The 24,854-nt window shown below is 51.4% G+C and overlaps 1 protein-coding gene across 8 annotated transcripts in view; it reads right to left on the reverse strand.

Annotated features, from left to right (window-relative positions):
• Positions 1 to 24,854, reverse strand: part of Nfkb1 (nuclear factor kappa B subunit 1) — a 96,555-nt gene that overhangs the window by 42,192 nt on the left and 29,509 nt on the right. For 4 of the 8 annotated variants that reach the window (XM_021245470.2, XM_021245471.2, XM_021245473.2 and 1 more), the window contains 2 exons: positions 24,208 to 24,245; positions 20,594 to 20,692 (listed from right to left, as the gene is read on the reverse strand). In XM_021245470.2, coding sequence (XP_021101129.1) covers positions 20,594 to 20,692; positions 24,208 to 24,245 — 137 coding nt within the window. Of the gene's footprint in view, positions 1 to 20,593; positions 20,693 to 24,207; positions 24,249 to 24,854 lie in introns of all 8 variants that reach the window. The other 4 variants (XM_021245469.2, XM_021245468.2, XM_087198727.1 and 1 more) reach the window with 1 other exon arrangement.

Consider the following 24,854-nt stretch of genomic DNA (forward strand, 5'->3'; position numbering starts at 1 on the left):
TCTCCCTCTGTCTCCTTCACAAGTGAAGACTCCGGCCCCCAGTACCCACCCTACAGGGTGGGAACAGCAAGGCGCCGAGGAACCAGGGGTTGGCCCTGTGCCCTGTGCTCTCCGCGTCTCCGGGAGCTCGGGGGCCAGAAGCCTCCCGGGACCTGTCACTGCTTTGACACAGGCATCCCCAGGCGCCCCTGTGGGACACGGACTACCACTGTGCCTTTCCGCCCGAGCCCCTGTGCAGCCACCACCGCCAGAGCTGCAGAGCCAGGCTGTACGGAGGGCGCAGGACAGAAGGGCGGCTGCAACCCGCCGGGTGCGTAGCTTCTGCCCGCTTCCTGTCACACTCTGACCCAGGCTGCCTCCAGGGCTCTGGTCTTCAGTTTCATGACATCAGATACAAACCCAGAACAGGAAATACACAACTGCTGGTTACCAGAATCACTGGGGACTTTACCTCGACAGCTGCCAAACCTCACTGTCAAGTCCCCAGTAAATCCCGGCTGTGAAAACCACGGGAGGGGACAGAGCGCGAACTGAGCGGGAAATGTTCGTGTGTGACCCCGTTAGTTCTCTGGGAGTCGGTGCATTTCAAGCGGAAAGTGAAGGCGTTCGGGCACCTTGATTCCTTGCCTTTCCTACTCCCCTTATGCATGCGCTCTCAAAGTCGAGAGTACAGTGGGACCTGGGTAGCACGGAGCTGGCTCTTGGGAGGAGCCCTGGGCTGGCCACTCCCGCCCGGCTCCAAGCCCACACCCCATGTCGTGGCGGAGGTTCCCTTCCGCCCGAGGATCCTGCTCAAGTCCGAAGGCCAGGTCTCACCACCGCTCTGCTTAGAGCTCTCCGAAAGGGAAAGGCAACGAAGCTGAGCAATGTAGGTGCCAGGCGCGCGGTCCTCTTGTGTGCACACGTGATTGAACACTTGCACGGTGAAACCCACACGGAAGCAGAGGCAGGAGGGTGACGTGGCAATGACCCTGTTAAAAATAGCCTTCGAAGGGCTGGCAATGCAGCTCAGAGCCAGAGCTCTCGCTAGCATGGTGAGGGCCTGGGTGCAATCCCTGGCACTGGCAGACAAACAGCAAAAACAAAACAAAGCAGATGCGCTAACCCTTAATCCTCAAAGCCAAAGCGGTTAACCAGCTCAGGAGCCTCGGCCCTCAACAGCTTCCGCAGTGCAGTGCTGTCCCCTGCTCGGGACACCGTGGCCCGGGACACCTGCACCCCCTGAGCAATGTCTCGGGGTGCCACCCAGCCACCCGGCCCCCCGCCCTGGACTTCCACCCCCCCACATTCCCTGCTCCTCTTGCTGTCATTCTCTATAAATTGCCATTTAATGACTGCAGATTCTTCCCCATTAGAACGGAGCTTTCTGCAGTGTGGAGACACCGATTTCTCCGCTATTCCCCAGTGCCTGTGATAATGCTTGCCACGCTGTGGGCATTCAGTGATTAATTCTTCAGTGAGTGTGTCATTAAACAATTCAGACATGAGTTAAATGCTATTTAGTGAAGGTGACCCTAAAACACGGAGTTGTGTGAGAAGGGGGAAAGGAAGGCGACTAAATTCTTCCTTTTGTTGTTTTGTGTCTGAAAGACAGCTGGGTCCCATTCTAGCTGTCCACAGGCCACGGGGTCTAGGACGGGACCACTGCCACAGGGCAGAATGTCCCCCAACAGGAGGGGATAAAGCTAGCCGGGGACACGGGCTGCCATAGGTAAGAAGCCTCCAACCTGCGAAGACTGAAGCCCAGCAGCTGCAGAGGAGGAGGGAAGGGGACCTTGTGTCCCTCCCTGGCCCATCAAGACAGCAGCTGTCCGCCAAGAGCCTGGATGCCCCGTCCGCCCTCGCTGCTGCTCCCCAGCCTCCCTCTTGCTCCGAGGGTCTCAGCACCACTGTGCCCTTTACCTCTGTCTCCTTTCCTGAGTCCTGCATCCAGCCTGAAATCGCTGCCTGTCACTCCACTGGTAGGAACGGCTTTGGGGGGCGGCGGGGGGCGGGGGTCACCCCTGAGGGTGCAGGGCTACACCCTGACATCTCACAGCCAGGGAGCCCGTGGGCTCTGGAACAGGACAGGTGTGGCCCTGATGCTGGTGACTCATTCCTGACTCCATTCCTCACCTTAAATGTGAACACAATGCTTGCTCTGTTTCTGTAGGTATAAGGGAGACAAGGTAAGGGACTCAACCTCCCGCCTCCCCAGGCTCTGGAACAAGAGAAGAGGCCACCATGCGCGTCCCTTGGTCTCCGCTCCTGCTGTCACTGAGGCGCAAATGTCCCTTGCTCTTCAGAGAATTTCGTGTGTTCCCTTTCCAGGAGCAACCACGGTGTCTTCACCCTGGACACCTGGTGCAGACCTTGTGATTCACCATCCCGTGGCTCCTGCCTTCATTTACAGACAGCAGCCTCTCCTTCCTTATTCTAAAAACAACAACCTTCCTGACGATGATGACAACTACAGAGGCTGGCTTTTATTGAAACCCACAGGCCCACGCACTACTGGGGAAGAAAGAACCAAGATTTCCTCCGCTCTCTGCCCTGCAGGGAGAGAGTCCTCCCTGCCTCCTTGGCTCCGACCGCAGGTTGCTCTCTCTCTCCCTCCCAAGCACGCAACCAAGGCGGACCACTGACTTCATCTGGAGGCTTTTGTGAGGTGGTTAAATCCCCTCTGCTTAAACTTTCAAAAGCACCCAAAGGTCACACTGCCTCCGCGTTTCCAAACCCACAGCCACTTTGCATTTTCACCCCACTCCATGGCACGGGACCGGTGACCACTGCCCCGCCCTCTCCTCCGGGCCACGGGGCCCTGGCCACAGCTCTGGCTTCCTCTTGCAGAGAATGGGCCTTGGGCATCTCTCGTCTCTACCACCCTTGCCCTGCACACTCAACCCACCCCGGATTAGCTGTCTGCACCACCCGGACCATTGCGAAGCAGCCACTCACCCTCTGCACTTTTAGGCACCTCGGACATTTCCGGCTGCTTCCGAGCGTCCTCCTTTCTGTCCCCAGCACCTTACACCTGGACCAGTCAGTCACCTCCCTCCCGAGCCCTCTCCACCTCCACTGACCGAGCAACCCGCGCTGGGTCCCCACACCTGGCGCCCCTCACCTTCTCAGTTCACCCTCGTAGCCCGCGCCCTGAGCTTAGCTGAGGGTCACTGCAGTTCTCACCAGCGTCCCGGGCTTTACCGTCACAGCCTCTTCCGGATCGTGTTCCAGAGCCCAAGCTGATCATGAGACATCATCGCTCTTGGAGTCAACTCCCACGCTGACCCCTTTCCCGGAAAAGTGTAGTCCGAATCCCTGTGTGATTTGCCCCTTCACATCTTCCTACCTCGTCACCCGGTGTCCCTTTCCTGTGTTCTCTGCCCCTGAGGAGTTATTCACCACGAGCCACTCGGCCTCCGAGATTTCCAGCTTTCAGCCTCTGCTGCTGACTTTTCTGCTTGTTTTCTCCTGTTAGATCTGTCCTCAAATGTCTTCTGGCAAGATCCAGCCCACAGGCTGGACCCCCGAGTCCTTCTCTAGTCACCCCAACTAGCCCAAGCATAGAAATTCATCTGACCCTTCGGGCCATTGGGCCATTTATGCTTGCACTCAAAAATTAAGTTGCCCACTGATTGCTTCTCGGCAGCCACTGGTTATATCCCAGGGAGCAAAGCACACACACTGGCACTGTTTCCATAGCTGGGGACACATCTTCATTCCTCTGGCCAGTGATCATCAAGGACAAAGCCACTCATTCTGCGTCTCCGAGCCGGGCATAGACTCAGTGTGCGCTGAATGAGTATTTCAGAGAAGAATGACCGATTAGGCCTGGCTCCGAGGCCACTCTGAGGAAGGCGGAGGTGGAAGGGGGTGCACAGCCCTGCCCGCTCCTCAGGAGCAGGTGCCGACAGCAGGCCCCCAGGCTGTCCCAGAAGAAGGGCCTTGAAGGTTCCCGTCACGCCCTGGATCCCTCACTGACCTGACCTTCGGGAGTCCCAAGGAGATCCTGAAATGTCCCAGCCACAGTGAAAACAGGAAGTCAATGACCCTGTGAAACTGCAAATCCCTCGCCTTGAGTCGCAGTCAGGAACCATCTCCCTTGGCGGCACCGCAGCTGGTGCTAGAGGGTTAGTTCCTCAGCCCTGTCCTGCCTTAGGCCTTCGCACTGGGAAAGCGCTTTCCTCTCCAGGGGGATCGGGTGCAGGGTGCTCAAGCAGCTGCAGTTTTCAGGAATGCAACCGGGAAAGCGTCTCCCAGTCAGGCCGGGCTTGGCCAGCTGGTGGAGGTGGGGAAGCGGTCGCCAGGGGCTGGTTCTTGGTAAAGCAGAAGCGAGGCTGGGTGGGGCGGCAGCATCACCTGGATGCCAGGTGTGAGGCAGCCTGCAGGCTCCCAGCATCCCAGACATGCGCTGTCACCCCTGTAAAATGGTTCCTCCTTCCAAGGCACTGGAAAGTATCTACGGTGTGAAATCAAGAATTTGGGGGTGTAGTTGTTTTGTGGCAGGGTCTTCCAATGTAGTCCAGGCTGGCTCTGAACTTACTATGTATCCCAGACTGACCTCAATTCTGAGCAGGGCAATCCTCCTGCCTCAGCCTCCTGAGTGCTGGGATTACAGATGTACACCACTACACCCAGCACAAGTCAAGGAACTTTGGCTTCACCAAAGTCGTGCTTTACTTTTAAGCAGATTCCAGGTTTGGGGAGAACAATAGGGACGTTTAGGGAGAATCTGAATAAACTGGGTTTAATTTAAATACCTCAAAAGTCTCAAATTTTGAGACAGTTCAGAATGTCTCATTTTGGTGCAAGGGAAGAAAGTTCTCCCTACCAAACACATCTGTGTCAGGCATCTCTTATCTGAGAGTGGCGTGAGAAGCTTACCTTTCTCAAAAAACTATATCCTTTTTGGTTTGTTTAGAGACCTGGCCCAAACTCTACGATTTCAGGTTAGAACATTTGGGTTAATGTTAAGTGACTGAGTAGCTGATGGCCAGAGCGCTGGTCACCAGACACGGCCGTGACCTTGCCCAAGCCCCCTGACCACCGCGGGCCTCGTGGGCCTTCCTGGGTGGAATTGCTGGATAGCGTGGAACACGCCCCCAGCTCTCATTCTGTGATTTCTCCTCACACACATCAGACACAGGACAACACCCAGAGATCACAGCTGCAAACTGTAAAAAAGCAAACAGCAACAACAACACAAAGAAAGAAAGCAAAGAATAGAGAAAAAAGAAGTTGAAAATCATAAAATTTGGGGGTTGGAAGGAACCTTATAGGTAATTACAAGTTTGTGGACATTTTAAATACATTGTGCCACAATTACAAATTGAGGAAACATAAATCAACACGTAAATTACCTGTTGCAATGGGGCCTCTGATAGCATGGAAAACCAAAATTTAGAGACAAAGAAAAACCTTCATGTTAGGCAAAGATTTCCACTGTTGTCATTAAAGCTCAGACTGAACACCTGAAGTACTTGTTCTCAGTGAATCTAGCGGGGCCCTAGCCTGGGTGGCTAAGTCCTCATAATACAGAACAGTCCATTCTGGGGTATGGTCAGAAACAAGGGAGGGTGGAGGAAAACAGAGGAGCAAACTAAGATATACTGGTACATTTTAATTAAAACGTGTGTGTGTGTGTGTGTGTGTGTGTGTGTTTGAGACACTACGTAGTCTAGGCTGGCCTAGAACTCATGATCTTCCTGCCTCAGCCTCCCACATACTGGGATTATGGGGGTATGCCACCATGCCTAGTGATCAAAAGATTTAAAAAAATCATAAATGATCTTTAGCAATTAGAGGAACTAAAACACATGTATGATTGCAGTATGCTCAAAATAAAAATTTTAGGTCTCTGACTATTCCTTGAAAACATCAATCATTAAGATACATTTCTAACATTCTTTTTAAATGGTGTCAAAGTCTCTCAACACAGTGTTTCTGACTCAAACTTAATCTGAGATAATTAAGAATATCTCCCCAAATTTATCTAAGATCAAATATCAGTGATTTCTTTCTTCTTAGAAGCATATCATCACCCTCCCGATATATTTGACTTCCTTAGAAAACCCATTCTGTTGCCTTCATGGAAGCTACAGCTTACAGAAGCAATTGGGGTTCACTGACCAGCAGCAGGGAGCTCGGGGCCACCCTGGGTGGGGCGGTGAACTGTCCCCTCCAGAGGAAAGTACAGCCGGCGCAGTGCAGCGGGCTCTGCTGCTGTCACCTCCTGTGGAAAACCCCTGCTACACCAGAATCACTACAGAGTAGAGCTGGGAAATTTTCTCTGTCTGATTTCTTCTTGCTGCTCTATTGGTCGGCTTCCACCCCCGGACACAAATGCGGCAGGCGAGGATGCTGCCCACATGTCAGACTGAGGTTAACTAGATCCTTGTTCATCTGCATAAGACAGGGAGGACGCCTGGGGACATCAGCGTTTCTGCCAGTTTCCAGGGTGATGCTGGGCCGAGCATCTGAAGGCCCCAGGACTTTACCCCTGCTCCGAAAACCCTTTCATAGCACAACTTCCCACCAGTCAGCCTGGATGGGGAGCTCCGTCATGAGCCTGGAGCCTCGGATGAAATGGTCTGTAGGCCGCTGTGGCTTTCTATGATTTTTGAGAGTTTGCCAGAAAATTGTGACTGTCCTATAATCTAGTGTTGGGTAGCCTTCGTTATAAGGTCACGATTTGTTGAGCAAAAAAATCTTTTCTAAAGGCATACAAAAAGAGAGAGAGAGAAAAAGAAAGGAAGGAATGAAGGAAGAAGGCAGCAAAGGAAGGGTCTCCCCGGAGCTGGCGTCCGGCCTGTCACCCCGCCCCACCCCCGACTCTCCTGGCTCCACGCACGCCTCACTTCACCCCGTGACAGACTGGCCCGGCCTTCCCACGACAGCCACTCTCAGGCGAGGACACGCAGATGCCTCAGGCTGAGGGACCTCTCCGCACCAGAACGCAGCAAAGTCTTTCATGATCTTGGTCTGGGCTCCCCCACACTGGCTCCCTTCTGTCCACTGCAGCCTGGCTGTGGGCAAAGCACGCCTCCTCGATTTCCACACGGTATCTCTGTTACTGCAGCCCGGGGGTTCTGGCTTGGCATCCTGGCTAGGCCTGCTTGGAACTTCTGGCTCTTTGCACAGGTGTGGCTGCTGAATCCTACCTCTCCCGCCCTGTCCTGTGGTGATTTGTTCTCTGCACGTGTGCATCTATCTCCTTCAAACACTGCTGCCCAAGGGCCTGGCGCCTTGCCCCTCCCAGCGTTTCAGAGTAAGGTGAACTGAGTGATTTGTCATCTATTGCTTCCTGTCACTTGGGAATTTGATAAGAACCTTAGTGGCTCCATGAAGGACAGAGCAAATGTATTCACAGCCTGGGGAAAGATCCGGGGCCTTGTCCCTGAAAACAGCGCCCCCAGCTGACACCAGTTAACCCCTGCTGTCCCGAAACCGTGTCTGGCAGGTCCGTACCAGCACTCAAGACCCCAGCCAGGGACTGGGACCCGGGATGGGGCACCCGATCTCACCATGGCGCCCAGAGCAGGGCTCTGGGAGTGTCCTCAGGGTCCCAGCACTAGCCATGGTGGGATTCCCGCCTCAGTTCCTGACATACACACAAGCGTGCATACACACACAAGTGCACACATGTACACATGGGCACACACACGCATACATGCACCCCACTCCCCCCTCCCCCGCCATTCCAGGAAACACCTGACACCATCTCGAGGGCATCTGCCCCTCGCTGCTCCTGAGCTGGGAACAGGAGGTGGACAGTCTGGGTGTGCCTGGCAGGGGCAGGGGCGAAGGGCTGAGGGCAGGCGGGGAGGAGACTCTGGTGTCTTCACCCTCGGGCTCTGGGGCCCAGGCTGCAGAGCAAGCATCGAGCATCCACTGCCTCGGGGTGACAAAGGAAAAATCTGACCTGCGGAAGCACTTCCCTGACTGAGCTTCCCAAGATGCATCCAGCCTGGGCCGCAGAGAAACCGAGGACTCCTCTTGCAAATTTGTAGTGAGCAATGACAGCGGTGCAGAAATTCTCAGGCCACACCACTGCTCTGCAGACTGAGCGTCTGTCTGAGTGAACTTCAGGACGGAGGAAACAAGAACCCAGCCGAGGGCCTGGGCTCCCGGAGAAAGGGGGCAGCAGAAGACGGGGAGAGAGCAGGAGGCCGTGGGCGGGGCCGGGCTGGAGCTGGGGATGAACAGTGCGCTCTATGCTTTCTCTAAACCCACCTTCCCGCTGTAACGGGCCTGGGGAAGGGCTCGCTCTGCCCAAGGGACGAGGGGCCGTGGGGAGATGGGCAGCGACTGAGCCCAGGACGCCTCAGGTGTCTGTCGGAAAAGAACAGGAAAGCGGAGGAGCCGGGAGTGTGGCAGCTGGTTAAGAGACGCCCACGAGCCCAGACCAAGGCCAGGCAAGCATCGGCCGGCCAATGACCAAAGGCTTCTTGTTTCTGAGATGCCGGGGCTGGCAGCGTTTCGGATTCCCTGGATTTTCGATTATCTGCATTAGACTCGACCAGCTGAGCATCCCTTGTCCAAGAATCTTAAATCCCAAATGCTCTGAAATCTGGAAGCTGTGACACTCAAAAAGTTCCAGCTTTTGGAGTACTTCAGACTTGGGATTTTCAGGTCAGGCCTGCTCAATCTATACTAAAAAAACTTAAAAAAAAAAAAAGGAGTGTGATGAAAACTATTTTTTTAAAAAAAGAAAGAAAAATACCCCCAGGGGTACTAGTCTCCCCTGCAGGGCGTGTAAGGGTCATGCAGCCCCGGACGCAGTGCAGACCCCGTGAGGGACAGGGACAGCACGGCTCTGACATTACTAATCAGGCAGATCCGACTACGGGAGGCAATAACAGCACCCAAGGAAGAAGAGGAATCCAGTTCAATCCGGCAGGTGTCTGCCTCCTCTCCCCCAGGAGGGCGCGCAATGGAGAATAAGACTCGGAGTCCAGGGAAGAGCAGAGGGCACCAGTGAGGGTCCTGAGACACCTGCAAGGCATCGTGGGCCTCAGGGGATGGGCCATCGGGGCAGAGCCTGAAGAGCATCAGAAAACACACGCGGAGGAGATGGTGACGGTGCTGGACTAGTCGGGAGGAAGCCCCTCTGCTCAGGACAGGGAAGGGAAGCCCACGCCGCATCCCCGAGTGTTACAGAGACACTCAGGTGTCTTTAAGGGTGCGGTGTCACCAAGGTGGTTCCGACTGTGCCTCGGACACGAGACAGGAAGGGAGGCAGCCACGGAGGCTGGAAGAGTCTGCACCACCACAGAGCTAGAGAGGCCACGCAGCCTGCTGGGGACACCCACAGCCCACAGCCAAGCACCTACCGCGGGCCAGCGCTGCTCCTTACAACTCTGGCCCCTTCCTCTTCCGGCAACACTGTGAGGCAAGTGCTGTCCAGTTGGGTTTTACAGAGGGACAGAAGTTAACCAACTCGCCTGAGGTTGTACAGCTAATAAGGGCGAGAGCTGGATTTGGACCCCACGTGAGCCCAGTATTCCCAGGTGGGTCCGGTGCTTATCACGTGGTACCATCACCTCCCCTGAGGTCTATGGGTGTGAAATTCATTAAGTGAAAAGAGCACGGGAGGCAGGTGGGAGAACAGAACATGTGTATAAACATATGTGCTTCTGGGTTTATGTTCATATGCACCTGATGCACAAATCCACGTGTATCACAGGCACACATCTAATCCTGTAAATCTATGGGGTACTTTTAGAACCCTGAAACTGCTAATAGTGCTTCTTCTAGGAAGACAGGGGTCTGGGCAGAGAGGAAACCTACTTTTCACTGAATGTGTTTGCATTACTTGAATTCTTGTTAAATGCAGTTGATACTTATAAATAAATTTTACGTACTAATCCTTCGTGTTTTTTGAAAGGACCCATTGGGAATGGTACATGCAGCTTCCATTACACCAAGAACTGCTGACCCCCTTCACACACTCGCTAGTGCCCCAGGGGCTGGAGGGACAGCAGGAAACAGGACAGGCAGAAATCCCTCCCTGGGGCTCCAACGACGCTATCACAGGCATTGTTCATTAATAATCTAATGGGCCAGAGTGAGGGAGCTTTCAGGTCCAGGTGCTCTTATGTAAATTACTTCGTTTATCCTTTACCTGGTTACTGCAAGGGAGATGTTTTCATTTTCATCTTAAAAACAAAGAAAATAAAGTTTGAAGAGAGGAGGCAACTTGCTGAAGACCACCACCCCGACTCTGGAGGGAGATCTGGCTTTTGGCTTCAGCGCCGCCCTGCCCTGAAGCCAGGCTCTCTTCAGCTGCTGTGGGTGAGCAGCCCAATGGGTCACCAGATCCTGCAGAGTCTCGATGGTCACACTGTGTGACACAGGGGCAAGCGCGGCACCTCCTCGTAAGCAAGCTGTTATCTTCTCTTCATTTACTGTTGCTTCTGGGTCATTACACAGGGTGTGACCTGCATTCGCCACAAAATCTTTCCATGTACTTTGGAAGTGGCTTGAGCAACTCTCAAGAGTCAATGGTTAAACTTTCAGATATTTTGCAAGCTAGCTGACTCCGGCTTGGATTTGACAATGCCAGGGCAATTGGCTGATGGTACAAATCAAGGTTGTTTTTGGTGTTTGTGGGTCTGCTGAGAAGTCAGAGGTCTGACATTTGGTCACATCCATCATTACTCAGCGAGGAAACACAGGCATTTCTCTTTCTTAAAAGATTCAAAACACTGGCAACACTGCAAACCTCTTCAACTTGAAAGGTTTTCTACTACTTCCTAAATACATAAAGATGATTCACAGGGGAACCCCACAGACGTGAGTGCATCATGGGGCTACCAAGGGGCTGCCCCACACCCTCAGGACTTACTGGTCTACCTCAGGGCCATTACACACTTGGAATGGGGTGGACAACATCTCCCAGAACACATGCCCACTCGGAAGGGAGATCAGAATGCGATCTGATTTAGATGTGGATCTCTGTGGATGGAACTGCTCTAGATGAGGTCATCCTGGGTTAGGAAGCTCCCTAATGAAACTGTTTGGTCTTCATAAGAGAAAGGAGAGGGAGGCGTGGATGCAGAGGTGGAGGGAAGATAGCTAGGTGAGGACAGAGCCAGACATCAAGTGAGGCGTCCAAAGGCCTAAGACTCCAAGGGTCAGGCACCCATGAGAAGCTAGACAGAGCGAAGAGGGGTCCTCCCTGAGTCTTCAGGGGGAGCAGGCCCCTCCTGATGGCTGGACTGTGGATGCTGACCCTCCAGAACCAACACATTCTGTGGTATAGATGACATTGTTGTGGTGGTGATTTGCTGTGGCAGCCACTGGTAGGATACTTGTGCAGACTGGTGTGTGCATACAGTTACGGAACCAAGCAATGTGCCTCAGTTCCTCTGTGGCCTCCCAAGTCTTTCCTAAGCCAGCCTGTGTCACTTCTAAAAGCAAGCTTTTTGCATTGCATCCAATCTCTGTCTCCCACCTCCTTACCCCAGCTAGAAGGAAGGTCGTGGTATCAACACTCATTTAGTGGGGCTGTGCTGGAAATACACTAGTGAACTGGAGAAATGTTTTTTGTAGTTCCATGAATCTGTCAATCAACCACCAAAGCTGCATCGCAGCATCTGTGAGTATCAGGGTACGTGAGAGGGGAAGCAGCTCCCATGTCTGAGTGCTTGCCCTGCGCCATGAACTGAGCAGCTCACTTTCCACCCTCGCCAAGGAAGCGGTATTATTGGCATGGTCTTGCAGATGGGCTTGCTGAAGCCCAGCCACGTTATCTGATGGCTGATGACCAGCACCAGCAGGAAGCAGCGCTGTGTCCAGCCTGGACCAGGGGACTTCAGAACCAATGCTTTAAACCCTGAAGTGTGGTCCACAACCACCTAGGTGCAGACTGAGGTCACCGCTGGGCTGCTGGGGTCCCCGAACCCCAGGACCCCTTCTGGCCCTCCTGTGCCTGTAGCCAGCCTCCATTCTCTGTGTCTCCAGGCCACATCCTGGGAAGTTTCCTCCCATCCACTGTGCCGTTTAATGTGTATTTCCCGCCTCCCCATATACAAACTTGCTTTAAACTCACTGAGTTAAATCATTTCAGTGGTTATATATTTACTGGGTTTTTTTTTGGTACCGGGGATCAAACTCGGGTCCTTGTGCTTGTGAGGCAGGCAGTAGAACCACTGAGCTAAATCCCCGGCCCTTTATATATTTAATTTTAAAAACTCTTCTTGGTTTGCATTTTGTTCTTCCTGGCCTGTTTTCAAGTCTACATTTTATTTCTCTAGCAGAAGCAAACTTATTTTGTCTTCACATAGCAAACAACCAAACGCTCATTATCGGGAGATTCGGGGATGCATTTCTGCTTTCCTTGTCTGGCTGGGACAGTGGTGTGTTCGGCTACACGGCTTACCTGGGGTCTGTAGCTCAGGCTTGTGTGAATGGCGCCTTCCAGTCCGTCCCGGCTGGAGGGCACCGCAGTCTGGAGCCACTTTCTAGGAATCTTTAGACTTGGGTTTCCTAGACTATGGAGGGAGCGTGAACCTGAACTCCCAGTCTGTATGTCTGGAAGAACTGGGCTGATTCTCAAGAGTGGGGTCACATCTGCGACTCCCTGGAGCCTGGGCTGTGACCAGCGACCTCTTCCTTCTCTCTGTGTGAGGGCGATGGCAACCGGGAGCTGCCACACTGACAAGTGAGCCAAGTGGGAGACTGAAGTTCCACGGCCTCAGACTGCAGCGCCCGAGGCCCCCTCTCTGTCCCCAAGGAGCTGTCAAAAACCAAAGAAAACCAAGCTTCTCAATAACCTGGGTCAGCAAGTGTTTCCAGGGTGCCTGTGGCCCCAGAGTCCAGCCCTACCCTATTTGATTTTCCCTAAATTCCCCCTTTTATTTTAACAGTGCTGAGGATGGAGCCCAGGGCTCATACATGCTGGACCATCGAGCCACCCCAGCTCCAAATACCTCTCTGCCTTCTGGTGCCTGAGGACTTTCACCCTTTCCCGTAAGTGCCACTGTACCGAAGACCAAAGGTTGGCCACAGTTTTGATCCAGGGGCTATATTTTTGTTCTAGGTGTTTGGCAGTGGCAGGATTATCTCCTCTGTCACAAGGCTGTGGAGATGGAGCACTGTGGACACCTGGAGTTTGTTTTAGAGGGGACTTTTGTGCACAGGACCTGCGCGGCACTGCCTCCCACAGATCTCGTGAGGAAAGCAGTGCACGTGGCTCCACATCTTCACCACTTCTTAGCTCCCACGAAAATGGGCCAAGCCTGGAGCTACTCAGCGAGTCTGCCTCACATTTCCCCTTCAGCCCAGCGCCCTGCTGCTCAAGGTGGGGACCCATGTCCACCAAGCTAGTTTAATTTTGGGCAGAGAACGCTAAAGTGTCACCAGCTTGATTCAGCTGAGGCTTTATAAAAGAAGGCTAAAATAAATAATTTGGAATTCTGCTTTTTTTCTTAATATTAGATTATGAGCAGTTTTCCATACCGGAGTCCTTCTAATTGTGGTTTTTAAAAATGGCAAAACAGGGCCAGGGATTTAGCTCAGTGGTTCCACTGCCTGCCTCAAAAGTGCAAGGACCTGAGTTCGATCCCTGGTACCGAAAAAAAAAGGCAAAACATTCTATCCCATGGCTGTTCCAGGACTTTTCTCCCCGATCATCTGTTGTTGTGCACTGTCCTTATATGACAGAGAAGCCCTCAGAATTGCCATAGAATTCTGGATGATGGTTCAGCTGACATGTGTGTCATGGCCTGGGTACAGCAGGTCCCAGGTGTCCCTGTGGTCAGAATATTTTTGGATGATTCTGACGAACACCTATGATTCAGAACCACGGATTTAAAGAGCCCCAGCGAGTAGAGACAGGTCTTAGCCATCCTGATGATTAACTGTGTCTCACGATGGTTGAGAGCCTGGGCTCTTGCATCACACCAGCCTGGGCCAGTGTCTTGGGCTCCATCCTCCAGGGCTGTGGGATTCAGGGAGGGACATTTCCTCCCTTATGAATGCAGGTCCCGGATTCTAGCTGAGTGGGTTATTGTGATGGTTAACCCTAACCCTAACCCCAATCCAAGGATGGTGGAGCAGCCTGATAATCACTATGCTGGGGGGACAGGGGCCTAGGTGATAGGCGTCTTGCAGCCCACTCTGGGGACACAGGCAGGGAAGGCAGTGATTGGGGAGAGCCACTTGGAGGGCTGGGGGGAGCCCGAGGTGGCGGGGAAGCTTGTGGTGCCAGTTTTCCACCTGCAGGGTGGGAGGGGGGAGGCAGAGGTGGACACTGCAGGTCCCAGAGTCCTGCATTCACTTTGCCTGACCGAGGAGAGTGACCAGTGTGTGCACTGGACTGATGGGGGTACCACAGAGCCTGGAGACCACAGGTTTAAGGGGCGGCTGGGGTCCGCTCAGATTGAGCAATGACACCAGGGGCCACACTAGCCCAGGGAATGACTGAGCCACCAAGCTGCCAGGTCACCAAGCTGGCACTGACACAAACAACTGAGGACTCACAAATTTGAGAAGGCTGTAGCTCTCCTTGTTATGTCTGAGGGTGAATTTCCACAGCTGAGGAGGGGTGATGTGTTTCCTCTGCTGACCAGCTTTTTGACTTTGCTTTCGAAGGCTATTTTACAAACACTCGACAAGGTCACAGTGTGCTCTTGGAGCCCAATGCAAAAATATAAAAGGAAAAATATGCGGAAGTCTGGATTGGTTTTCCATGGGGGCTCTGCCTGGTTGCCTAGAGCGGAACTCAACATAGACCCTGTCCTGCTAATGAGGGGTCTCCTCCTTCCAGCCCCACTCAGTCAGGGTCTGGGGGTGGCAGGGAGCCTGTTCCCCTTTTCTGGCTGCCGGTGCTAAGTCTCTACTCTCTTCCACTGACTGGCTTTCCTGACATGTCTTGAGTAACCTGAAACATCCCAACTCTCATAAAATGGATTAAAAAACTGCAAAAATACACATGGAAAATTTAAAGAATGCAAAAAGAAAAAGGGAGAATTTTTAAGAAGACATCAGAGAACTGTTTTTTAATTAGCTGCTATCAGGAAGCCAAAGTAATGTGTCCCCTGCAGCACGAATTCCTAACTGTGCGGAGAATGTGACAGAGAGAGAGGCACAGGGTCTCCCATGAAAACACACGCACCTAGTCCGGCGAACACCTCAGGAATCCAGAGCCCTAGGCCAGGGCTGAAGTCCACAGGCTCAGGGGTCCACAGACCCTGGACCACAATGTCCTACCCCACACAGCAGTGGTTCCATGTGTGTCCCAGAGCCCTGGCTGCTTCCTGGCCAGCTCCTGATGGGTGGCAGGGGAGTCTAATTAATCAGTGCCATCACCGAGACTCTGGTGCTCACCGATGATTGGGGACCTTCCCCCCGGGGCTGTCAGTAGCTGAGTCAGACTAAATTATTCCAAATGAGTACCCGGCTGCAGCACCAGCACAGGAAACCTGCGCCAGACAAGTGCAAACAGGGGCAAGGCTGGTCACGTGGGGACGCATGTGAGGCTGCCTCGGGTGCCACTGCAGAGCCTCCGGCTACTACTGACCTGGACAGAAGCTTACCATTCAGGATCCTTAAGTGAGAGGCGTGGCCGGGGGTGGGGGGACTCCGGCACTTCGCTGGTGTTTGGGGTGGTGATATGCATTTCGTATAAGCCTTTCAGTAGGTGTAAACCCCGGGAGAGAGTTCAGAAAACACTCCATTAAAAATAGATACACTTGTATCAGTTTTGTTTCAAGCCCCTTGCTTTTGATATTTACAATAAAGAGAAAATAACACTGAAGGAAGTGCTTGGCACTTCGGAAACAAAGTGGCCTGTATTGATTTGTATTCTATACAGAGAGGGTAGAGAGTGTCCCCCAGCTGCCATGGAGGCAGGGACGGTGGGACAGTGTCCCCGAGGCCTCAGTAAAGAGGAAGGCAGGGAGATTAAAACTCTTCTTGCTCAGCTTTCAGAAACAGGAGGCAGGAGCCTTCCTGGGCACTCCCTGCTGAGTCACCAACAGGCAGGGACTCGCTGGGCCCGGAGTTCTGTGCTCCCTGCCCACCCAGTGGAAATCAGAACCCAGCAGATGCCGAAGGCCAACTCCCCGGGCCAGTGCTGTGGGCTATTAACCCTTCAGCAACAGGAAAACGTCCCTTAAAACAGGGCAAGGCAGAAGTCAGCCTGCAAACAGACTCTCCCTCGACTTTTCCTTGAATCTTATTTTTTGCTTCAAGAGGCAGCACAAACTCTGCACCATGGATGAGCACATTTTTATTCACAGAGTCAAGAGGGACCTGAGGGGTCAAAGTGAGGCTGGGTTAATCTTTAACGCCCTCTCATGAAGCCTGAAAAGGAGCCACAATATATAATCAAAATGTTGGGTTGAAGCCGTATGATTTTGAGAACTCCAGTATTCATGAATGTGTACTTCAGTAGTAAAAGTACAAAAACAACTCCAAAAAAGACAGAGAGCTCTGGATAGCATTTCCCTACAGAAACGGACCCGGAAATGGGGTGTGTGTGTGTGTGTGTGGGGTGTGCTTTATCTGTGACCATGTAAAATGTAAAATGTTCTCTGTTCAACTTACATTATGGTCAGTTTGTAAACTTTCTGTATGCTTGAACTATTTTATAATTTTAAATATTTTGATAGAAAAGAAAGAATGCACAGCCAGACACCAGAAAGCTGAGGGGGATTCTTTCTTCTCAGTTCCATGACAGAGACACACAGAGCTGTGCTGGGGACAGCAGCCTGGGTCCCAGAAATGACCTCGGCCTCTGGGAGGTATGCCTAGCCCACCTTCGCCCTGCTGGCCTGCACCAGGGCTCCGTGCAAGGGGCCATGCCAGCAGGAAATGCAGGAGCTGATCGTCTTTCAGTGATTCATGTGCACTACCAGTGAGAGCCCCCCAGGGATTCCAAGTCGTCACATCCCACAGAGTGTGGCTCGGGTTCTGCAGCACTCAACCCCCAAACAGCTCCAGCCCCTTCAGACTGGCTCCTGACCCTGGGCTCCTGCATGTGAGGCCGCACAGGGACTGCTTGCCCCCCGGTGCCTCTAGGGGACAGCACAGTGGGCAGGGAGAGCTGCATGAGGTGACGGGAGAGGGGCTGCAGGTCAGGAAGACAGCGCCCACCACGCTTTGTCTGTCTTCAAGCCTGAACAATGCACTGACTAAATATGGAGCACATCAGGGCTCAGAAGCACATTTCTCTCCACACGCGTGAATGCCTCTCCGAAGCGCTGCAGGGATGGGTTTTAGGGCGGGCCTGGGTGTCTCATAATCCTCCCACCGTGTGACAGGGTCCCCGGAGGACACACACTGTCCATGCATGGTGGACCAGACCCTGTGTCCACCCTCCCTTCTCCTCTGTGATGGCTCCTAGCAGTCAACAGAACCTCTGCAGCAGAGATGCAGTTGTCGGATAGGGGATGTCTGAGATGTATGACTTTTCCTCTTTTCTGTCTTTCTCCTTAATGTCCACGTAAAGTAGTTAAGAGATTCTAGGAGAAATTATTCAGATACTATGATCATCGTCTTGAGAATAAGAAAGACCTGCTAATACTAATCAGGAAAAGCATGTGTGTTTATCAAGTAATACATGTACGTGGACAATTCCACGCCATGGACGAGATCCTACTTTGGAAAAGGATGCAGCAGTGTACGGTGAGGCTGGTTCACAGCTAGGGTGATCCCCATCAGGGGATGTCTGACAATGTCTGGGGACGCGGAGAACACCCCTTTCGATGCCCAAGTGTCAGAGGAGAGAGATTTACAGTCCCTCTATGAAGTGACTGGTCACCCATCGGAATCCTTTATGGAAAGACTGTTATAGGGACCCTGGAAGAAAAGCTCCAGAAGAAAGGTCTTCACAATTTCTCTGTACTTCCCTCTCTCTCATCCCTCTGATGAACAATTTCTAGAACAGAATTATTTCCCTTAACTGTTAAAAACAACAGAGCCACTTAAACTCTCAGTGAACAACGCCAGCCAGGAGCATGGGGCCGCTTCAGGAGGTCCGGGCGGGGAAACCCTAAGTTCCTCCTTGTCTTCTGACTGGACAGGAATTTAGGAAAGACATGCCTAACTAGCAAATGAGACTCTCCAGCTGAGGCTCAATAATGACCCATCCTGCAGGTTTATATTTGGACGTGCTTTAGTATTAGAGTTTATAGACTTCCCACTAAGCATGAAATGCCTTGCTATAGGTATGATTTGACAAGAACACCTAACACCCATTAAATTGTTTCATTTCTGAATTATTTCGGGACTGCTCCCAGCAATATGTTTTCTGAAGAGGTGGAATGAAGATGGAGCTTGAACGGATGAAGATTTTTGTTAGCAAATAAATTTACAACATCAACAATGTCGCGTGTTTGTTAGTATCAAGAGCAGGTGCTGAGCCACAGAGCCTTAGAGCAATCAGATTTCTATCTTATTCTTTCTCAGAGCTGGGGATGGAAGCCAGGGCCTCCAGTGCACCAGGCAAGAGCTGCACGCTGAGCTGCACCCAGCCCCTCCCAGGTGGGTTCCTAAGTAGCTGCAATCAGCCGCAGTGCCGACAACTTCCAATGAGCTTCCCACAGTGCACATAAATATTCACACGGCACACAGCTCTGATGCTCCGACCGCTGCTCTGTCCCCGAGCCCTCTCTCCCTTGCCTTCCGGAATTTTCTTCTCTATGCCTTATCTGGCCATGGTGCTCATGTCCTGTCCTAGGACCTCACTGCACACGCTCTCCAGGAGAGGATCCTGAGCACCAGGCTGCTGGAGGATGGAAAGCTACAGTCCTGTGAGAAAGGCCCGTTAATTCCTCTCCGTGCCTCAGTTTCCTCACAGGCACTGCACCTTTGCCCTTCGGGGTTGTTACAAATATTAAAAGAGACGAAATGTGCATGATACTTGGCAAATCACTGACTTTCTGTGAGTAATTCCCTTCGGTTTTTGGTGTTCCCGATTCCTCATCCAGGCTCTAAAGGATTGAAAGCCTTGAGCCTGTTGTGATGGGTAATTTTAGGTGTCGACTCAGCTGGATTAGGGGATACCTAGAGCACTGGCAGGGTATTATTTCTGGATTTGTTTGTGATGGTGTTTCCATCAGTGGAGGCCCAGAAAGAGCAACAAGCCAGAGAGAGACATCTTTCCCCTCTCTCCCTGGAGCCAGGTCACTCCTCCTAGGAGGCCAGAGCCCTGGGCTCTGCAGCCTTTGGACCTCTGGAAGTAAACCAGCAACCTCACCATGCCCACCACCCCTGGATTCTCAAACCTTCCGTCTTGGGCTGAGAGTTACACCACTATCTTTTGGTTCTGAGGCTTCTGAACTTGGAATAAGCCATGCTACCAGTACCTCTGGGTATAGCCTGACATAAGATTTGGCCTCTATAATTATGCCAGCAGCTCCTGCCATCCACTCATCCATCCACCCATCCACTCACTCCCTTCACCCACCCATCCATCTATCCATCCATGTACCCATCCATCCATCCATGTACCCACCCATCCATCCATCTATTGGTTCTGCTTCTGTGGACTAAAGATGGTGCATTTACCTGTCTAATTACCTTTAATAGGGAAAATAGCCTTCATTCCACAACGACAGCTAAAAGCCTTCACTGAAAATACGGCTCATAGGACTAATACTATGGTTGCATTTCACTCAAAAGGTAAATAATGACAGCACAGTACTTTTTCTTTTGTTTGAGAACAAGGATAAGAATTAGAAAGGCGTGGGCCTGGAAGGGGTGTGAGGAAAGAGAAGAAACAACACAAGCCTGGCAAAACCAAAGAGCCATTTCCTTCTGGTGCAGTTCTGCCGCGGGCGAGACCTGCTGAGCACCGACTTACACAGACAAAGTGGCAGAAAGTCAGGAGCCCAAAGCATGTTCTACATTAGGGTGTGCACACCCCATGAAGCAGCAACGATGGCTTTTTGGCCTCAGCTTCGGGCTACCGAATGAATACGAAATGTTTATGAACAATTACACTGCATCGGTGGGCTGGCTTTCCTGCAAAAACATTACCAAACTGGAAAGCAAAGCCTGGCCTAACTTAGAGAATGACATTCTCAGTCAGATCAGTAAACAATGACAGCACCTGCATGGAGCATGAAAATTCAGCCCAAGAAGACACAATGCAGACAGAGGCAGGGACCCTGGGTTTCTTCGGAGCATACAGAGGCGTCCTCAGTGAACCTCTGCAGGACCCCTCGAAGCACACACTACCTCTGCTTCCACCTTGTCCCCATGGGGACACTGAGGCTCAGAAGTGTGCACAGCGCACTGACCAACAGCACACACCGTGATTCACACACGCAGTCACTGCTCTGTTCACTGATCTCTTTGGAGCCCAAACGAGGCGTTTGTTTCAAAGCGCTTTTGAAGTTTGAGGGTTTATCGCTCAGGATGACCAAGAAATTGTAAGTTTCTCAGCTGATAGTGAAAGCATTTCTACTCGATGGAAATGTTAATGGCTTTAAAAACCCGTCCCTTCTATTACTATGAGACAGATTTCCATTTGAAAATTGTAACAATCTGTAAACACTTCTACTTAGCAGCGAAGGCAAATGGAAGTATTTGAAGCTGCTCTGTGATTTGGCCTTGAGGAAGTCAAGTCCCTTGGGACCCCCGCAGGGAGAGACCCCAAACTCACTTTGACCTGAGGGTAGGACTTCTTGTTCTTCTCGCTGGATGCCCCTGGGAGCCCTCCGTGTGAGGGGCCTTCGCACACATAACGGAAACGGAATCCTCTCTGCAAAGGTGAACACAGGGCCAGAAGCATGAGAAATACGCCTTAAAAGAGAGTAACAAAGCAACACGCACATTTCTAAGGCTGATGTGTGCCGGGTGAAAACAGGAAACTGCCGAGAGGGCCCTAGGAAGGACAAGACCCTTCTCAAGGTCACCAGGACGAAGGTGTGACCTGGAACTTGGGCTGGGAAGTCCAGCGGCGTCCCCACGGGTGGGCTGCTGCAGCTACGCCTGACGCCAGGGCCCCCTCATCTCAAGTTCCTGCCGCAAAAGCTCAGAGCTTCAACACGGAAGGTAGCGTCAGGCTCCCTCGACTGTGACTGAGAGGCATTCATTCTGTATCCGCACCGATGACAGCTGACTTGGGGGGACTGCAGAGGCATCCTGTAGGATCCACTGCACACCCTGCGCCGCCCTGAGCACTGCCAGGCTCCTCTCCACAGCTTGGGGGGGCTTTAATTTCATGATGATGAAGCAAGGAGCTCAAGCTTATACTACCTGGCGTGAATGAATGAAACCCAGACGGTCCCCTTGCACTGTCTGATCCGGGAATTTTACAGATGTGGTTCATCCATGAAGAGGTCGCTGGAAGCCTCTGCCATATGAACGGCTGTGGGAAGACAGACCTAGGAGCCCTGTTCTCTGGCAGACGAGAAGGCCACTCGACACCATCCTGAAGGCCCACTCTGCGGGGTCCGCTTCTAACAGCTCATGATCCATGAAGCTGGCTTAATTATAATTCTGCAGCTTTGTATGCAAAGAATAAAGCAAAGACAGTCCTGCAAGTAGACCTCGTAGTCATACTAAGGAAACTTTCCTGTTTCTTCCTGAAACATTCACCTTCATAATGATGTCAGTCAGTGTGTGGCAGTCAGTGGCTTGGAACTGTGCAGCCACTTAGCTGGACGGTTTTAAGGTTTTCCATTTCACCCTCTGGTGAAAAGAAGAGCGTGTTAGCATACTCTAGGAAGCAGCCTCACCTGTTACTTATTTTTACTGTGGGACAGGTTTTATAGGAACGCTGGCAGGCCACTGAACCATCAGGAGCTTCCATCCCCGTTACCTACGGGGAGGGTTTCTACAGACCCAGCGAACACAAAGGTTTCATGAGCTCTGAGCTCACGGCCCAAGCTGCAATCTGCCCACCTTGACTGGAAGACAGTTCATTTTGCCTCGTAGAATCGGGCGTTCTGTGAGTGGCCCAGGTGCCTAGAACTCTTCTGAATTTCCATGGAGCTCGGACAACTGCCTCTACTTTTTGAGGGCTCCTGATCTAAGATGGTCCCACAGATGTTCTGCAGGCGAGGAAGGGCTGCAGGGTGCAGTCCAGGCCCCAGTCTGGAAAGTTTCTCCAGGTCACATGGTCTCCAGCATGCTCCCAACTCACACAGCAAGACCTCAAGCAGCTCTTGCTTCTGGCTTCTCTGAAGCCCCCATGCCTGGATACCAGGGGAGCCTTCAGAGATGAAGTTTTAGGAGTGATTCTTCTGTTTTGTATCTCACAAAATTCAAATTACAGAATAAGCTACAAATTCAGCCCTATGCTTTTTTAAGCGATGGCTGTTGACTTACTTTAAATAATGAAATAGAATTTCTAGAGGCGTGAGAAACCAACAGCATGTACAGGAGCATCCAGAACTGGCTAACCACTGAGGTAGAGATTTACTTGACTGCTAATCAATTTAAACACAACTTCAGTTTTAAAACAGAATTAGCGAATTAATCTCAAGCCATCTGCAGCAGAACTGGGGATGCAAAGATCTGTAGACCATGCTGTGACTCATCCTTGCCACAGCTTGGAAAACCTGGGCCAGGAACGTCCCACAGCAAGAACATTTTTCTATCTTTAAAAAAATGACTAAAGCAATTCATTATCTTTAATCGCAAAATCCCTTTGAGGCACTTGGAAAAGTGCACGTGTTCACTTTTATATGCTATTGAGAGTGGAAGTGAATAGACTTTAAACAGGCATGACTTCACTTTGCGCTCTTTGTTTGGAAAACAGCAGATCTTACTCTGGGGTGCACAAGAGCAACTCAATTTCTATGCAAGCTAATGTTTAACCTGGACATGGAAATTTAGAATTCGTTTCTTTAGGAAGATAAGATGTCTTCAAATGCACGGTCTGGGTGTGTTTGTGAGACTGACTTGCTGAGATTCAAGGTTCTTCAGTCCCCAGCTATTGGTCCCGGCCACTCCACTTGCTTCAGGTGAGTCACCAAGCCCAGGGGTGAAGCTCCCCGCATCCAGACAGAGTCTGACTCCAGCATGGCATCACCAGAGTCAGGTGTCAAAGCAGCGGCAGTTTGGTAAATAAACACCGATGCACGCCTGTGAGCTCTTATGCATTCACATGTGATGACCTGGATTCTGAGTCCTGGAACTACACTAACCCTGCAGGGAAATCATGAATTTTTTCTTATGGCTGCTGGGCCCACAGTAAGGAACTGCATGTGAAAGGCTTATTGTGATGCTATGCTTGTAAAAATAGGTATCTGAAAAAGTAATTTGGTGTGAAGACAGACTCTGGTTGATTAGTTTCATAAAACTACAAGCTAGGAAGTTTTCCAGGAGGCCACATCACTGTGTAGAGTTTCAGAGGATGAAATTTACCGGGAGAATGGGAGACTGTATGTGAGAAGTCACTGCTGTGGAGCGGGATGTGGAGGTAAACAGAGGAAAGCACTGCTGGCAGCCCGTGAAGCTGGGACCTGAACCCCACAAGCAACTTGAACAATGCTGAAGTCCCACGTGGGGGTCCCGTCCCCAGAGAGACTCTGTCATCTAATTCAGCCTCATGAGGACCATCCGGCCATCGTTAAGACATCTGCCGGGCATCTCCGCACAGGTGAAAGGTCCTACAGGCAGACAGTAAGGATTCCCTTCCTTCCCTTCACAGCACCGGAGCCCTGTGATTTCCAACAAATACTTACACTCCGGGTGGCACTTGGTTTGGAGAGGCCATTTCTACCCTGAGCTTAGAAGAAGAACCGGATAAGATAAATCGCTCTTCTCCTGGCTCTAAGAGCTTGGTTCTAAAGCTAACGCCACAGGGAAGAGAATTCTAACATTTACATTCAGCAGCACTGTTAGTGCCTCAAGCTACATGTTCCGTGGACAGAAGGGAAAAGGCTGGACCTGCTGGAGAAAGGAGGGGTGGGAAGGACTACACATGTGTGGATGTGAGCTGCGTGTATTTCCTTATAGATGAAAATGAGTGGAAATAATTCATGCCTTCCCAGGAAAGGCTGATAGCCAAACTGGTGGAGAGAGCAGAATAACAAGGATCTCTAATTAACCGGAGTTTCACAGAACTACACTGAGGTTCAAGAAAAATGAGTAAGAGAAATGGAAGGCGGACGAGCAAAGTTGTTATATAACTTGGTAGGTTGTTGATCTTCCAGATAACCTACTTCCTCTATCGAATTTATTTAGTATTTTTCAGTGCTTGAGGTCTTAACGTTAGAGCAAGGATCTAAGATTATAGGGAAAGTCCCACCCCTTTAATCTTCTTACCTGTTTAGGTTGCTCTAATATTTGAAGGAATGGACCATCTGCTAAAAACAAAAACAACAAACAGAAACCAAAAGACACTGTGAGGCTTCTCAAATTTGGTATAAAATGTAAAGCAACTCAAAGTTATGTTTTTAAATAGAGCTTTCAAATCAATTCTATAGCTAAAAGTTCACGAGGATGCAATTTCTCTTCCTGGTTTGAAATATCCCATTTACTGCTCTTGTGATAATTGCTTTACAGTTTTTGAGGGCCACAGTAAATCCGAGTTTGTGGACTGCCCCACCCAACAGCGGGCTCCTGGTTGGCAGGGATTGCTGCCTTCGAAATCTTGTCTCCAACAAAATATTCGTTAAATAACAAAAACACCAGTTAAAAGCAGCAAGCAGTTCCCAGGCACTGTGACACAGTCTCCCGTCTTTATGTCATTAGACGCTGACTTGTGTTCCCGCAGAGCAACTGAGCAGTGTGACATTAAAGAGGTGACACAGACAGCATCTTGCACCTGGTTCTGCCTCCGCTGCCTTTCTGCTCTCTCCCCTCACCTGATGCCCTAGGTACTGGTACTGCCTTCATGACCTAACCCTAACTGGCTTGCTTCTCCCCTCCCTCCATTAATTTGGTCCATGAAACACGGTGCACTTTTCTTA

This window comes from Heterocephalus glaber, unplaced genomic scaffold (genome assembly GCF_053883595.1).
Source record: "Heterocephalus glaber isolate CG9 unplaced genomic scaffold, H.glaber_assembly_v1.0 deba00001688, whole genome shotgun sequence".
Taxonomy (NCBI): Eukaryota; Metazoa; Chordata; class Mammalia; order Rodentia; family Bathyergidae; genus Heterocephalus; species Heterocephalus glaber.